This window comes from Ischnura elegans, chromosome 6 (assembly GCF_921293095.1).
Source record: "Ischnura elegans chromosome 6, ioIscEleg1.1, whole genome shotgun sequence".
NCBI classification, from domain to species: domain Eukaryota; kingdom Metazoa; phylum Arthropoda; class Insecta; order Odonata; family Coenagrionidae; genus Ischnura; species Ischnura elegans.
This window is the reverse complement of record NC_060251.1, coordinates 92,853,783-92,871,983: the sequence shown is the minus strand read 5'-3', so window position 1 is coordinate 92,871,983 and position 18,201 is coordinate 92,853,783. Positions and strand designations below refer to the sequence as shown.

Here is an 18,201-nt window from a genome sequence, read left to right as displayed (position 1 = left end):
ATCTTCACATTAGACGTCATATCTCCTGGTATAAGGAGGATTATAAAATGTGAAATGGTTTAAATTTAGGAACGAATTATGTAGATTATTTTATGTAATTTTACCGGTTGCATGAAGTTCATGACAAATTAAAATTTTCAAATCTATTTTTGACAGTGTGGCTATCCATTTGATTTTTCTCATAATTTTTTGTTGTACCCGCAAGGATTTCTTACTTCCTCCAAACAGCATACCATGTTCGTAAATCTTTGAAATAAGAGTATATCCCAGGTTTCACTAAGAGGATGTAACAAATGAAAATTTTCTTGTGGATTCACTTCTCTTTTCTGTGAGAGTCACCCGTGCTCCTTATACGGAATAGGTTAGTTTCCTTCATCAAAGAAAACGAAAGGCATTGATTGCGATTCGTTACCCACCATTAGTGTATCCATAATATACAAATTATTTGGTTTTAGAGATCCCAGTTTAGATGAATTGCAATGGCCAATTTTAACCTCATTTGTAAAAGGCCAGATTGGTGCCAATGCGATGCCACTCCACTTGACGTCACTGGGACCTAGTTTCTATACAAGTAAATAGGAGTTTTATATCGCCTGAGATTACCAATGCATGCATGAGGCACAGAGCTCTGGGAAACATCTCTTAATAATTACTTGTTTAAATTGCCTATGATTGGAAAGTTTCCTTCGTTTGAAAGGGTATTAATTATCCTTATTTAGCCAAGTGCTACGTGCTAGCAGCCTGCATTATAGCAGCGCTGATAGCCTCGCACTAAGGTGGCCTCACATGGTGGTAGCCGGAATTAGAATGACATCACACGGGCTTTTCCCAGCATTCATACTTAGCCGTTGCGTTTTCGTGCGCTTGAAAATTTTCATTGCATTTAATTGCGAAAAATAGATATCGTCATTTAAAAATCTAAAAGCGTGAAATGCATACTCCAGGAGTAATAATTTTGCAATTTATGCGATTAAAAAAATAGGAGACCACCCTATTATTGCCAGGGCTCTGATCTTGCCTCCTCCCTTTCCAAATATTCTCCTTACTTCCCTCCCCAACCTCATTCCTAATCCCCTTCCTCCTCTGGATCAATGTATAAATGTGTTAGGCTGTTGGCTATGGTGTTTTATAACCTTTTGAAAGCAATGTGATTGCGTTGAAACTAGTTGAGGGCTATACAGTAGCGGATGCAGAAAAAACTCAAGGCGCAAAAGATATCTTGAGCTACCTGTTCTTTTATAGTAATGAAAAATATGTAATCAAGTTACATGCAAACTTTAAGATAGTTTTATTTAAACTGGTTATACCCTTATAAAAGATAATGATAAATTATGGTGTAAAAAAGTTACAATTGTGGTTCTGCAATGTTCAGCAATGCGGGCAGCCCCGCAAGGGGGGCACGCAACCCCTGCACCCCCGTATGCATCCGCCTCTGGGGTAATAATACAAACAGCTGTTGTAATTTTCCACACTTTTTAATTTGCTCAACTGGTTTCAATGTGTACACATCATTATCAAGACCATCATCATTATCAATGATGTGTATGTGATTGAAACCAGTTGAGCAAATTAAAAAGTGGAAAATTTCTAGTGCTATTATTACTTTAGATGAATTTCCACAAAGTGAAGTCATAGACAATCAATCCTATTAGTGGGCAATAAAGTTGAGTGGAAAGGTGCTCAATCATTTCATTGCAAACTATGGGTAATATTGCACAGAGTAAGGCCGATGACGATTAATAACAATATGGTAGTCATTCAATGTAATCTTCATTTCTCCTAAACTTAACAGGGATGGAAAGTTCTGGACCAAGTTCAGCTACAATGATAATTGGTTGCGAGAATCAGTGATGGAGCATTTGAATGGCTATCTTGCCCAGGATGTGTGGCCTTCTGCAAATCAGATTCTCAAGAGATCATTTCAAGATGCTGTGAATACGACAAATATTTCTTCATATCTCCCTCACAAAGATTATTATAATTATGAGAATAATGATGATGTACTTTGGAGGGAAAAGGACTGGAAAATGTTCAATTCTTGTGGTGATTCCATGGACGAATATCCTACAATCAAAGGAAATCTTGAAGGTAAGAATTTGAATGTGTTACTGTGACGTTGGGTCAAAATATTTTTTGAGTGCATATTGAAGATTATAGATGTTGATGTCATGCGTTTGACATGGCATTTTTGTTTTTACCTATGGTAATTGCATATTATTTGTAGTTGCGATTACTCTCTTGTTAAAATGACTAAAGAATTAGAGTTGATTTAAATTACTATCAGTGTTTTTTATATTGATGGTTCATACCTAATTACATACATATGTATATTAGGGTGGGCCGAAAAAAGGTTTTTTTCCTGATCAAATTTGCCCTATACGGGAAAGTTGCGAAATGATATAAGGATCTTGCACACAAAAACGAATTTTCTAGGGGAGGAAATGATCATTATTGATGGACTCCAAGCAATTGTGTGCGATGGAACTGAGGTTAACACCATGCTAGAGTAATCAGGAGAATGGAAATGGCCCTAAGAAGACCTTTGCATTGGTTTGTTTGCCTGCTTCATTGCAATGAACTATCGTTCAGAACCGTCAAAAGAACTGATGACCCTGGAAAAATTTGTTATCGAAGTTTACGCTCCAATGCGGTTTTCAATAAAATCGAAACATTATTGAACAGAAGTCCCGAAGCATATTATGAACATGATTCTTGAAGAGACATCAAATTACGCCGCTACTCTATAATTCAGGGAATGGTAATTTTGCTCAGCCAGAGAATATTCCGCTTGCAATGTTAGCCGATGAACGCAGACAAATTCATGCAATTGCCATCACAAATACATTGAAATCGAGAGAAACTCAGCAGGAGGAATTGAGGAAATTCGAATTTTCCAAAGCTAACCTTCGATGGAGTGAAGAGTTCTCGGGATCGCCACCGGGTCAGGAACTCCGTATCTGCCGACGTTTCGATGTCCGACTCGGTCATCGAAACGTCGGCAGATATGGAGTTCCTGACCCGGTGGCGATCCTGAGAACTCTTCACTCAGTCCATTCGCCGGGAAAGCACAAAATCTTTCTAAACTTTGATGCTCAAAATTATATTGACTTGGTTGACTGTGAACCAATTGAGGTAAATAAACCACCAATAGTAGCTGGGATGACAAACAAAAACTTGGAAGACCCTGTTATGGAAAGATCCATATTAGAAGTACCTTTTCCCTGCCAAACATAAGCAGTTGAAAGGATGGTACAAATGATAATGTTAGCATCAAAATCCGTGTGCAGTATAGAACGCAGGCATGGATGGGCATTATCGTACATAAGAGACAGATAATAATAATAATAATAATAATAGAATAGAATAATTTTCTCAGAGTAATTGATGTGCTTTCACAATCGTGTCCTTCGGAAGGTTGGCTGGGGGGGACACGGTTGGAACTCGATGGTAGCCTCTTCCTCGTGGTGAGTTCTGGGTAGTTTCTTTACGAAACTAGCAGAGAGCTACTTAGTGAAATGCTTGGTGTTCAGGTTCTGTTTTTTTCTCAGCCTTGGCTGAATTTCTTGTTGAAAATAGCTCCACAGGTACGTTATTCGTCATTATGATTGATGTAAATTTCAAATAATTTACCTTATTATTACTTTTTGTGGGATTATTTACGACCATAGGATGACTTATTTGATAAAAAATGAAATTCAATCGAAATAAATATTATTTTACCTGCAATTTAGCCCCCAAAATGGAGTTTTAGAAATGTAGGCAAAAATGAGTTGTGTCGTGCGGGTGGTCTATACTCTATTTTTGTTGTTACTTCATAGACATTTTTGTAACCATAGATTTTGTCAAAAAAACTTCAAATTTCATTTACATAAACTATAAACATGTATCCACTCTTTAATATTATCCATTATCCCATATTTTCATAAAATTCGTCTTCATAGCCGTTTGATTCTGAAATCAGCCTGATTTTTCGCAAAATTTTAAACTTTAGAGCTCGGGCGGCAGTGGTTAATATTATTCGATTTGAAAAAAAATTTGTGTGCGAGATCCTTATATCATTTCGCAACTTTCCCGCAGAGGGCAAATTTGATCAGGAAAAAGAACCTTTTTTCGGCCCACCCTAATGTATATGGACTGCAGAGAGCATCTAAAAAAAGTTTTATCTTAGAAATGTGGACTGCAGACACAGGATAGGTAAAGGTTAGGTAAAAAGAATGGCATGGCACCTTAATAAAACGCCAAGGAAAGCTACATGATTTGTCAAAAACTGCTATGGACATACAGAAAGCGTCACACAGGTTTTAAACAAATCAGGCTGGGAGCTGATAGAGACTCGGAGGCTGTGCACTAGGCTTAGATTGCTTGAGCAATTGAGAATATGTATCTTTAGGAGCAACACGGAGAACATCATTATGGAACCCATTTCATTTCTTTATCCTACAGAAAATATCAATTAAGAGAGATATTTTGGTGAACAGATATGTATGGGTATTCATTTTTCCAGGAACAATAAATTACGTTAACAAATTCTAGGCATAGTTTCTTTAGAGCATTCCATTTTTTTTTACGGCGCTTGCAGGGTAGTACATATTTAGATGTACATCTAGATGATGATGAAGTAACTAATGCAATGAAAACCTTTTCCTCGTTCTTCCTCTTTTCAGCTGTGAAAACTGTTGATTTCAAAACCATTCTACCTATGATGAAGACTGAAGCATTGAGGAGGTGAGTCAATGTCCCAGTAATAATAATAATTAAATTGTTTCCAAATAACTCAAAAATAATTATATGTAACAGTAAGAAAGATTTAAGACATGTCAAGTAATTATGTATGGAATTCAAAATTTTAATTTCATACAGCTCATCCAAAGTCCATCATCCAAAGATATCATGCAGTGCATTATTGGAAATATGTACAGTCACTGTCAAAAGTTGGTCCACCCACCCGGCGCAGCCGTATCCGTTATTCCCCAAAGTCGACCTTTGCGTAATGCTTACGCGTTCCTTGTCCACTGGGGATCGATTTGACTTGATCGTGTTGAACAAATGATGTGACTTGACTACTTTAACCCTCGCCAAGAGCCCATAGCATGATTTCAGAGGTCAGAAGCCCCTGTGAACCCCCTCCCATAGCCAGAAATTACCACCATCGTAGAAAGCGGAGAAGAATTGAAGGATTTTTTTCCGGCGAATAACCCATCGAACGAGGAAGAGAGAGGAACATTTGAGTCTTCTGGTAAACTTATTCAGCACATATAGTACAAATAAAATTTTCGGAGCATTTCGAGCATAACACTCCACTATTTTTTACCACCCAAGGTCTTGTGAAAAATACGTAAACATAATCGCCAATGTCAATATTGTGTGTTACATTCATGATATCACCAGGCACCTGTTACGACTGATTCTAGCAGAAAAAAAGAAATGATAAAGGGGAAAGAGTTATTTGACCTCTCGATTAAGAAGCAAAGATAAAAGATGTACTAAATGTGCCTTAAAATGGTAAGAAATAGTAAACAAATTGTATGTAATTAATGCCTAGGATGATTTTTTTCATGATCAAAAATATATTTATGATAACTATTAAGAAATTTGAACTTTCGATGAATATAAAGATAATTTATATATGGGTTAATTACTTACAAATACCTGGAATATATTAAGCATTATTTAAATATTTACTAAGGGAAACGGTAGCAACGACTATTTTTTTTCTCGTATGATGAGACCCGTAGCAAACTGTAGGAAAATGTATATCTTTAGAGTATGCTTAGGAATAGTGAATTTGTCTATCATAGTGTTTACAATACTTAAAAATAGAGCAATATGCATTGATAGTGTTTGGTAATAACGTGTTCAAGGCATAATCTAGAACGTTATTTTGTAAGCAACTTTTAGAACACTCTTTCAGACGTAAATTCCGGGGGATCAGGACCCCCCCCCCCCGAAATATTAAAACACTATTATTTTTCTCCATAAAAATATAACAGAATATTGAAAAATCATGAATTTAAAAAATATTTTTTAACAAATGAAGTTTTTTCGATTATGAAAAGTATTAAAATTAGTTTCAAACCCTCTACCAAGTACCCTGCTTTTCAAAAATTTTCACCCCTGATTTTGGACCCCCCCCGAACAAAATTCCTGGCTATGTCACTGTCCGTTGGTAAGAAATAAAGAAGGGTTTCCGTGGATCATTAGGGTTCATTGCTTGCGTGACACTCGACCAGGCTAGAGGAAAGAATATTTCTTGGTTCTCTTCCACACAGGCTGGCAGCTAAAATCATACACTCCCACAGCTAAAATGGTTACTGTACGCTATTTCAATGCCAATGTATCACGTATAGGGTACTATATCCATCAACGGTTATTTTCTATTTTTTTGCTGTTACACTGCATCCAGTATTGCCATTGACAACAGTTTCATCAGTGATCCACCTGGAGAAGCCCCTTCGATTTGAAGACCATATGAGGATCACTGGTGAAACTGTTATCAATGGAAATACTGGATGTGGTGTGACAGAAAAAATTGGAAGTCATCATTCCCTATTGGGAAACCCAAGAAGCCACATTAACACGTTCCCTGCCGTGGACTTTTAGACGAGTTTGCCCATTGTGCCAACGTATTTTTCTTTTTCCTTTCATTTTAATACTTGTATCCTTTCCATTTGAGTTTCCGTATGCATTCAGCTACGCACGCCACGTTGGTCACGTCATATACGCGTTGTCTAAGTAGCTGTAACCGATGGCGTGTTATGAGCGGCTAGAAGAAAGGCTCATTCTTCAGTCATAATGACCGAAGCAGCATGGAGACAAAGTACATGTTTCGGTCACTATGACTGAAGCAGCTCTGAATGTGTTAATGGTTTATTGAAATGTGTGATCATTCACTTCTTTTGTTTTTCAGAAACCTGGGTACTAAGCTTCGGGAAAACTCACACCAGTATATAAATTACTATTGGAAACTATCCAAGGAGAGGGTGTCATCATATGGTCACCCACCAGCAAAGAGGATTTCCTTTTATCCTGAGGTGGGTAGTGGATACATATCTTCACGTTGTGGTCGTAAGTGTCAGTCATATACCTGGCCACATACATATATACTGGTGCCATAGGCTCTCCGGGAAGGCCCTGAAGGCCTTATCTAGATCCAAAAAGGGTGCTGAAAATTATTCAACGTATGTTAGTGGAATAAAAATACAGTGAAATCAAATCAAAACTGAAATGGCCAAAATTTTGTCATTTCCAAATGAGGAGGGTCATACATTCTTTGAAACAGAATGATTCAGGTAATTTGCCATTGGAAATAGACCTAATCCATTTGGAACCATTTTAATTGTTGTTTTCGGGAAATTAAAGTTTTGAAAGCATTGTATCGCATAGAATTCTCAATACTTTATTCCTTTTTGTTTGCTTACGTTCAAGAAATTTTCAAAGAAAATACTATCCTTCACACGAATGATTTTGTTGTAAGGGAAGTGATATATGAGAGTTGCTTCTTTTCAGGGCTCCAAGTGCAAGTCGGGTGTATTTCTCAATTTTATATTTCTATTTGCTTTATTCACCTCAAACACCTTTCCAGTATAGGTGGTGAGCAAATTTTATTATTTACCATCAAATTCTGTGGCTATCACCATGTGATTTTCAGTCTGCATTCTTCTAATTGAAATTATTGTTGGCAATTGTACCGAGGCTCATGGTACTAGATGTTAGGCCTTCGTGGTCCATCAAGGATGGCAATGCAAAGGAGAAGGGACTTCAATGAAGCCACAAGTGGTAGAGAGCCTCTAACCTGTGCAAAAGCTGCACATGGCAGTATGTGTAATATTTCAAATCCTGCCATGTGCACAGCTGTGAAAAATACATGAATTGCCGTGAGGAAAAATTTCCCTGGACCGGGAATCGAATCACGGATCTTTGGCTTTCCAGGTCACTGTGCATACCACTACACTATCCAGGTTCCTGAATTCCTTTGGCAATTGTACTGAGGCTCATGGTACTAGATCTGTGGTTCAATTCTCGGTCCAGGGTAATTTTTTCTCATGTCAATTCTTGTTAAAGTTTACGCATTGGGTAGATTTTGGCGGCATATTAAAAAATTTAGTGCCAAGAGTTAGTGCCCTTTGGGCTTATGCCAGTCTGTGGCTAGTCATCTCTTCAGTGTCTTTATTTTTAGTATTTCAGTTGCGGATATCAGCCTTAGTTTCATACATTTCTAAATTTTCTTTTACGTGCAGTAATCAATAGAAAATATATAGATTGAAAACTGTCATAATGTTCAGCTTAAAAATAGGAGTGATGGATAAGAGTGTTACAGTATCAAATAATAAATATTGAATGACTATGATTGAGGGTATGAAATCCTTTCAGGCTTAACTTGGTGGAAGTTTTATACATCTATGATTGAGTTACCAATTAATTTATGAAACTCAGGCACATGACTCCACTCTGTTCTATCTCACAGCTATTGGGAGGAGAACAGGAAGCTATTTTGGAGGTGAGAGGTGGTTGGTTCACATTGAATACCAAGGATTATACACCAAGCCTCCGTGTGAGAGACACTGCTTATGGGGAGAACTCTTCCTATGTAATAATGCTGTCAGAAGATATCTCCAAATTAGAGGTAACCTGAGAAAATGAAATCAAGCACTTGTCCTCGTGATATCCTTTTGATTTGAGGCATAGTGAATGGGATATAAACAGCACTATTCGTACATCCTCAGTCATAGTAAGATATTATTCTTTGATTATTTGCAGGTAGTACAGAATTTCACTCTCCAAATCCCCGATGAACGTATTAATGGGTCAATTGAGATATCTGCTGAAGGATTGAGGAATTATGTTGCTATTCAATTTTTCATCTTGACTAACCATTTGGAGATACTGGATTATGACCTGTACTGTATGAAGTGAGTATTATACTTTATGCCTAACACCTATCCAAAATGCTAAATTAATTCAAGCTCTTGTTTTCATTCTAAACTAGCACTCATAACTCACGATCTGCATGGAACGTCTTACATTAAAATAAATATGCACCCAATCATTTGTATTTTTTATTTTAAAATAATTTTTAATGCTTTATTGATTTTCTATACCTATTAAAACTACCCTGTATAGAAATGAACTGAAAATGCTACAGAAAAAAACGGAAAAAACTATAGAAATGATATTCTGTGTGTCGAAATTGAATGTAATATAGAAAGTGTTCTTGATTGGCAAGCATCCCTATTTTTTTAACTGCTTCTTCATTGAATTTTCCTCACTTTTTAAAATTAATTTTCATATTTTTTCTGGAAAGTCAAACGGTAGCATCCATCACTGGTCTTCCAGCGGATTTCAACAACCTGAAGCCGGCAATAACTTTGGAAATCATGAAGAAAGCTTTCATTCCCTTCTACAAAGAATACTTGGTGGCAATGATAGATGCATTCGAATATGCAGTCAAGAACAATGAGGTTGAGGTGCTATTGTTGCCAGACTACGTTTCTGACAAGCATCTGTTTAGTGTGGTGGTGCTTCACGATCCCGATGAGGAGAGGCACAAGAAAAGGAATAGGATGGCCATAGAGTGTCTGCTGGAGGAGGAACCAGATATCTTTGGTGAGACTTCCCAAGTGAATTTTAATGATCATTGTCCGCATATCAGGGGTCACACCAATCAGGGAAATTAGGTTATGGTGTGGAATAAAATTCTGAGGTGCAGAAAAAATGAACATTGTGGCCGAGCACTCGGAACAATGCACGATTTGAGGGGCATGGTGGGGATTTTGTTGACATCCTGGCTGTGTGGCAGTGACTGACTTTGAACTACTTGACCTTATTGATACTATTGCTGTTCCCAGTTTATTTCTCAATACACCTTGTTGCATTTATCCATGAAATCTCTTTGTGCAGCTTCTTTGCCATTGATACAAGAGTCGTCCAGAAAATAAGTTCTGTTTCTATTTATTAAATTGGGCTTTAATTGGTAAAACTTGAAAGATGGAAGCTTCACTTGATGTATGGTTGCTAAGCACTTATGTATTAGAATGAGGTCACCCAAATCACTGCTAGTTATCTGACTTTGTTGAAATCCACAGTAACCACAAATTAGATATAGCTTTTACTGGGATACAATTTTGAACTAGCGGAAAAATTATTATTCCTCATGATTCATTTTTCTATCACTCTGCAGGTTATTTTTTCCACTGCTCTAACCATCACTAACTCAGTCTTTCAGCCAAGCAGAATGCATGGCCACTAATGGTGATTGTAGCACCGAATTTGAATTATAATGGAATATCAGTTGTAGATACAGAGGGCCTGTGACGTAGTTAGAGGGGAGATCCAGGGGGTCCGGATCCCCCCCCCTCCCCCAAAATATAAAAACACAATTATTTTCCTTCATTAAAGACAACAAAATATCGAAAAATCGTGAATTTATAAAAGATTTCTTTGACAAATGAAGTTTTTACGATTATGAAAAGTGTTCAAATTAATTTAAAACCCTTTGCTCAGAACCCTGTTTTTCAAATAATTTCCCCCTGGTTTTGGACCCACCCCCCTGCTCTGTTGGTGATGTATTGGTTGCTAATTAATGTGTTTTTAATAGACTTTCACCCCGTTTCGGAGGTGTATTCGGGAATGGTGTACTATATTACAAAATGACCTGCTTATTTTAGTTTGAAAGTTGTAAATTATGTGAGAGTTCTTGAATTTGCAGGAAATAAGATATCTTTTTCAATTTCTATTTCATATGATATCTGCAATCAATGCAGACCTAAATGAATACCCTCCATTCATTGGAACTGAGGCTGAGTGGGCGTGAGTGTTTATCTTTTCTGCCTTTTATCCATTAAATTTTGAAATTGAAGAATAAGGCAGTATTGTCCACATATTTAAGCTAATTAAGGGTATTCTATTTTTTTATTCTAGGGTCTTCAGCAAGCTGTTAGTCACTTCATTGAATTCATTGAAGGTTGACCTTCAATTTTCCTCTCTAACTTATATGTTCAAAAATGGTTTGGATAGGGTCAGTATTCCAGACATTAGTGATGAAGTTATGATTGAGGTGAGTGGGTAAAAAAGTCGCTAACTATATGTGACTGTTTTTCTCCGGCATATATACTTTATTTTTCTTAATAAAACAAATTGATGGCTTCATAAATACTTATTGTAATAATACAATTCTGTATCTCGGAGGTAATGGGCACTACCCAGTGAGAAATGGGTGGTGGAATCCACGTGGAATCCACGTTGAGTGGTGGATATTTGGTGGTGGTGGATATTGAGTGGTTGGACCCACGTGGAATCCACGTTGATTTCAAGTGGATTTGTGGTGATTAGCATAAAATGTTAAACAGAATTTCTAATTTGTGGAACTTAACTCTCTGGTGACATTGCGTCATTTATCATCCTGAAACCACGCTAGTTATGTGAAAATGTATCGCACATTCTATTTTTATATAATTCGTGGAAAGGCAGCCATGAGAGCACATGAAAAATCGTAGACACATATATAGAAGGTTTAGATATACTAGAGTGGTTGAGGTTTTAATGGTTTTAGGACAGCACCAACTGCTGTTTTAATTTTTCCACCAAATTTCCACGTGGGTTCCACGTTGATTCCACGACCAAAAACACGTGGTATCCACGTTAATTCTCCACGTGGGTTCCACGTGGATTCCACCACCCATTTCTCACTGGGTATGTCCTTTTTCCTAATTTTTCAGTTGAGCAGTTTTAAGATATTTTAAAAATTTAACCAGAAGTGTAAAAATTCCACTGAGAGAAAATCATTGGCCTTGACCGGGATTTGAACCCAGATCCCCTGATTTCCAGTCGAGTGCTTTAGTTATTTAAGCTGCCGAGGCATCATTCCTTCCTGTGGAAATTTGTGGAAATGCACTATTTGTACATTGCGGGTGACTCTGTTATAGTTGTCAGCTAGTCCGGGTAAACTTTAACCAGTAATTACTAAAAGGTTATGTAACAATTTTACCACATTTTTATATCACAATGATATTGGAATAGTAACCTAACCTACTGGTAATCACTGGTTAATTTTTTTTAATCTTAAAACTGCTCTTCTGAAAAATTAGGAAAAAATTAGAAAAAAATTATGTATAATTATTTTATCATAATTAGGGAAATCCCTGTGAGCTCATTGTTGCTAGAAATTCTTGATACCTCCACAGAGCAAGTGCTCATAGATAGCCTAGGATAGCAAACCCGCTCATCCTGTAGCATGACAAACTACATATGTATAATGTCTTCTTGAATGTCTGTTGTCATCTGCAATTTTCCAGTATAATTACTGTTGTCAATTAATTTCATGGGTGCATCATTACAACAAAGATTAGATACCTTTGATAGTTTCATATTTGACCTGCAAATTGATCATTTGACTTAAGCTGTGTTGTTAAAATTTACTAATGGAATTTTCATCTGAATATTGCATTTTTCGCAGGATTCTCTTGAGGTGAAAACTCCCTCAAAATTTTTCCTTAGAAATGGAACGCTGACATATTTATTCAAGTCCACGAGACCTAGTAAGATATATTTTGATGAGGAATCCAATGAGATAGTTCTTTTGTCATACCTGGACTTCAAAGATCTAATTCAGGTATGAATTAAAATTATTTAATCTGTACAAATGAAGGGAACTGGGTGAAATATTTTTAGTCATAGTGATGATTTATTGAAATGCAGCTAATAATGTTAATGAGAATTAATATGATTCACATCCTGCATATGCATGGAACTTCTCAACAGACTTCCATATTTCCATCATCTGATGTAATAGAAGTTCCATTTTTCCTTAATAAGTATTTCTCAAAGTATTTAATGGAGTGGGATATATTTTTGGAGGTATATTATTGATATTACTTTGTCTGAAGTACGTTCATGATGCAGTTCATACCTTAGGGCAGATTGAAAATTGATTTTTTTGGTGGATGGATACCTGACCTATTGAAAAAAAAAGTAAAACTTACTCTTAAATGAGGCCCAAAAACTATTAGATCCCTTGGTCAACCCTTTATCCTCCCTCAATGACCTTTTATGGAAAGAATGTGTTGATGTTTTATAAAAGCTTTATTTTGCAGTCATTCCCAATTTTGTCTGGTTACTTTAGCGCTAGGATTTTGTAAATTTTGTTGCATCTGCAACTGTGGGCCATGTGCTGAATTCAATTGTTTTTACACCACTTTTATTCTGAATAAAAGTAACTGAGACCAGTGGTGCAGCGAGGGGGGGTTTTGGGAGATATACTCAGAGAAATTTTAAAATTGAATCCATTTTAATCAATAGGATAAATATTACTATGTAATAGAATTGTGTAAGGATTAATAAAATATCCCTCAGAAAGCCATAAAACTCACCATTTTAAACCATTTATCATAAAAAATTTCTGGTGGAGGGCAACCACACCTCCCTTATTCTATACCCCACAGTATTAGTTGCTCCTGAAAAACCCTCTAGCCTTAATTCCTAGCTATGGGCCTGACAGAGACAGGGTGAGATATAATGGAGGGTTTTCCCGAGTCAACGAAAAATTGATGTAATTTTTCCACAAGTTTATTTATTGTGTACCACGTAATGCATTTCAATTGGTGGGTCATTCTCAAGTGCTCTGCAGTGTACTTGTGAATGTACTTGAGAATGACCTAATGGTTAGAATGCATTGTTCAGTACTCATTAAATTTGTGGAAAAGTGCTGACTGTAAGTGCTCAGCTCAAATAAAAAGAGGCTGCATCCGGGGAAGGCACAATGAGGGAGCAAGTCAGACGTTCTGTTTTAATGCTTTTATTAAAATTTTTTAAGTTAAATTAATTTTTTAAATGCTCACGACATGTTTTCCATTGGAAACCCATTGCAAGGCTCCTTGATTCTCTCTGCCCCCGTGCCTTGCTCAGTGCCCTTGTTGCCCCGTGACACCCTCAAGGCCTTCTTATTGGCCTGAAATGGTAGCAGCATTTCACATTACCTCTGCAACTTCCCACGGAGAAGGATCCCATGACAAGGCATTGCAAGGTATTAGCAGTGCTGGATATCAGTGCCGCACCCAAATATATTCCACATCTGGGGGTTACGCTTAAGGAACATGGAGCAGATGCAAGTTCTGACTGCTGTGTGCAGGCTTAGACAACTATTTAATGTTAACTTAGCTGTTGTTCCCTTTGAAATTGTTTATTCTCTGTTCATCAGTCAATTCCTCGATGAATAACAAATAGAACATTGAGCATAAATTGTGCTCTTTATGCTGCGAGCAGACAGAAGGTGTGAGTATAACTCACTGTCTGTTTCCCCATTTTACTCTGGATCTAGGTTGCCTATTGCCCCCCATCCTCATACTCTAAATGTGTACCTAGTTATTTAGGGACCAAACCATCACAGACATGATAAAATGATGGAATTTTATGCCTAATTCCCTTACTTTGTCATAATCTAGCGGGATTGAAAGTAAAATACTGCTTTTTTGTATTTACTTCCTCCCTCCCTATGAGCAGCTATTGAGTGAGGGTTAACCAAGAGTTGTCAAACTGTTTGGGCCTTATTTTGAGCCAGTTCCACTGCTGTTTCTTCAGTGGGCAACGTTTCCCAAAAAAGTCAAATTTCTCCATCTGCCCCACTGTATATATTTAATGGAGTTAATGAAGGAATGAGAGAAATTATTGCTAGAAGTGATGTCAGATGAAAGGGGATTTAATTATTCTAGTAGCCAATGACCTGGTTGAAGTGCAGAATATGACTAAGTTAACATGAATGATAGTACTTAATTTGTAATTTATGTCAATTCTTTCAGCTCAATTATGACATCATGGTGAATACAGGGGTAGCCACTGTGAATGGAAAAATAACTGGTTATGTGCGAGAGATGGTCTACTCCTACAAAGTCCGCATAAAGGTGGACGAAAAGCATTTCCGGTTGGAAAATCCTGTACTTCAATGTATAAAGTAAGTACATCGAAAGTTAGGCATTGTATAAATGCATAAGGAGCATGAATGCATTGAAGTCAGGCTAAAGCCCTCTATAAACATGGCGGACCTCCATATATTTTCAATGGGGAAATTTAATTGGAATAAAAGTGTGTTTTGGTTAGCAAAACTGCCATAAGAGGACCAGATAATTTATCTTTCAAGTCACAATCGTATGCAGCAACTATCATATTTTATAAATTTGTCTTTTTGAACGAATTCATCACTTTTAAACTATTACTTATCTTTCCTTCCCATCCACTGAATTCATTTGATTTTATGGGATTTCAGGTCTGAGTGAGCAGTCCCAATCTGGAATTCCTCCTCTAAATAACCAGATACACTTTGCCTCTCTTGGGGATCATCATGCCATTTTTTTGGTGGAGCCAGTGTAGTTGGGAAGATCATGATAGCTCCTAATGAATATTCTTTTTCTTTGCAGGGGAATAGACTTAGAGATGGACGGTGAATCCATCGTCACACCGAAGGTGGCAGATTTTGCCTTCCAATCAATAAAAAGAGAATTTATGACCACTGTGCTCGATGACTTGGAGAAATTTTTGACCATTTCTCTGCTGGACAGGATCATGGAAATAAATAGAGAAGAAGAGAGAAGTTCCTTCCTGCCTGAGTGGAATTATGAAAAGGACTACAGTAGCAATTTGAACAGTGATATTGACGAGGACTTCAATATTTGTCCCACCAAGTTGAATTTCTTCCATGGATCTGATGGATTGATCTATTACAGCGAGTAGTCCACGATGGATGTTTTTCTGTGAGTGCATGCGTAGTTGACTGGTTGTTTATGAATGTTGTGTGCTTCAGCTTTAAAGTGGGTACTCCTCTTTCAAAATTCCTGAATTAGGAGACTGATATACAGTCAACTCTGGATTATCCAGCTCCGGACTCCTCATTGGGTTTGCAGATTGTCCTGGCTACTTTCTTCTCCATACGTATAAATGTTCTTCCTCCCAGCTTAAATATCAACCGATAATCCCTTAATTGCCTCAGCACACTCTTTCCCCCCCCTTTGGACCCTACCTCCCCACTATTTCCACTTCCCTCAGCTATCTTTCATCCTTTACCTACAGTCTCCTACCTAACTCTGAGGAAGGTGGTAATACGCCACCGAAAATTTAGTACTTGTTTTTTATCTTTTTTTTGTGTACTGTGATTCTGCCCAACCTGGGGTTTTTTATGTTAAATTTTCAAAAAAATATTCCAAAGGCACCAATGATGAGACTATATAAAACATCAAGGTATCTAAATAAAATGCATAGAAAAACTTAGGTAACTTAATTCTACTCAAAAATGTATACGAATATGCCACGTTTTTTGTTAATCTGACAATGTCATCACAGTTTAGAGGAGGTATTTGGCTGGTCATAAGGGAAATGAATGAAAACTCAGCTGCTTATGTTTCTGATGTTCACCATTTCATATAACAACTTTATTCTGTACATTTTGTACTTTTTTGTGCACATAGCCTATGCACTATAATTGCCATTTTCAGGTTAATTCAAGTCCCGTATGTTTGATAATTATACGTTCAGTTTAATTCCTTCATTTTAACATAGAATAATATCAGGCTTCACTCGGTGGAAACTCTGAAAATCATTATTGAAATGAGAAAACCGTAAAATTCCTGCAGGGGAAGCTTTCTCATTTCAATATCCATCATTTTCATCAGTTTTATCTGCTTATTTTCTTCAGCCAATGTTCCCACTCAAAAGTAATAGTATTCTAAATATGCAATGGCTATAATTTTGGGTTGATGACAACATTAAAGTAACTCACTTACTATTTAAAATTAACTATGTCTATTGCTCAATATGTTCCTTCTTTTTACACTTAATTGACAAGTACAAAACTCAGTGCTTGACGTCATTACTTTCAATAGACAGCCATTTGCTTGACTCAGGATGGCTGCTAGTTGAATATTAGAAATAATGTATCATTGATGAAAATATATACGTAATTTATTTTATTCCATTTCTGCCTTTTGGTTAATGTTTTATCTGCTGTCATGTGAAATATTTTCCACTTTGTTGAGTAAATTGTCTATATTACATCAACATTTATTATGTTCTCCACTATTGAGTGTTTGTTTGATTATTAGGGCCTCATACCTCTCTACCATAATACTGGATAATCTAGAGTTGACAGTACAAAGAATCAAAATTTCAACATTTACCTCATATGTGAACCAGAGCTATTTCACCACTCTGTGGCTGGACTAAAACCCAGTAATCATCATAAACTCATACTGATATAATTTTTTTATTTCACCCCAGGACAGTGTGATATTTTTTTGCCTCGCCTAACTGAAATGATGAGAACAGTATCAGGAAGAAAGTAGACTGATAAATCTGCTGTCGTCTGTGTATTAGAGAGGTATGCATTTCTAATACTTCATCGATGTCTGGGGTTGTGCCAGAGTGGCTTGCTCTATCCATTTTTGGAGCCTTGATCGACTTCTCTCACAAAATTGTGAACTTGATGCCATGAATCTCCATTTATGGAAAAGAAACCTAAATGTAAAAGACTTTTCTTTGCCTCACAGTGTTTACATCTCTATTTCTGTTGTTGTACTTAATAGTCCCTTGTCTAACTGGATTAACTATTATACATTTGTACCTGCCGAATGATAACTTTACAGGTAAAGTTGACAGTGCAACTGTGAAGATTCAAGGATAAAAGATAGATAGTCTATTAGACACTATCATAAAATAAATCAATTTTCTAACATGTTCAGAGTTTGATTTGCTATGCAGATATTTTTTAAAGTTCTCATCTGGTGAGTTTTGTTTGATGTTGATAATTTTGTATTAAAATCATTATTATTAATTTATGATATTCTAATGGTCACGGTGATGGCATTACTTTTTGACAGCATATAGCATGGAAATTTTATAGTTTCAGTGAAATTAAAAGAAGAGAATTGTGGTAAATATGATTAAATACATATTATCAGATGGGAATACGAAGAGTGATAAACCCATTCACCTTTTTGTAAACAAATTTTGACACATGCCGTTGTGTTGCACCGAAGGTTTGGATGCAACTGTGACTTGTAAATGTGCATTATCTGCTAAAATGAGCTAATGTCTTCCTAGTTTTGTTAAGATTTTCTCTTCTAAATTTTTTCAGGTAGATTACTTAAGTTAAATAGAAAAATAATTATTTTCCGATCATTGTTTTGGTCAACACCTGGTAATTTTTGGCCGCCATCCCCACCT

At 36.6% G+C, this 18,201-nt stretch overlaps 1 protein-coding gene across 2 annotated transcripts in view; it reads left to right on the top strand.

The window, feature by feature from the left end:
- LOC124161191 overlaps positions 1–17,710 on the top strand; it is an 80,607-nt gene extending 62,897 nt beyond the window's left edge. Inside the window, exons 17-28 of one of the 2 annotated variants that reach the window (XM_046537430.1) lie at positions 1,793–2,088; positions 4,665–4,725; positions 6,908–7,031; positions 8,465–8,623; positions 8,758–8,909; positions 9,302–9,603; positions 10,761–10,806; positions 10,918–11,053; positions 12,452–12,607; positions 14,790–14,941; positions 15,405–15,737; positions 17,257–17,710. In XM_046537430.1, the coding sequence (XP_046393386.1) occupies positions 1,793–2,088; positions 4,665–4,725; positions 6,908–7,031; positions 8,465–8,623; positions 8,758–8,909; positions 9,302–9,603; positions 10,761–10,806; positions 10,918–11,053; positions 12,452–12,607; positions 14,790–14,941; positions 15,405–15,717 (1,897 nt within the window). In that variant the 3' untranslated portion in view covers positions 15,718–15,737; positions 17,257–17,710. Of the gene's footprint in view, positions 1–1,792; positions 2,089–4,664; positions 4,726–6,907; positions 7,032–8,464; positions 8,624–8,757; positions 8,910–9,301; positions 9,604–10,760; positions 10,807–10,917; positions 11,054–12,451; positions 12,608–14,789; positions 14,942–15,404; positions 15,928–17,256 lie in introns of those variants that run through there. The other variant, XM_046537429.1, reaches the window with a different exon arrangement.
- The last annotated feature ends 491 nt before the right edge of the window (positions 17,711–18,201 follow it).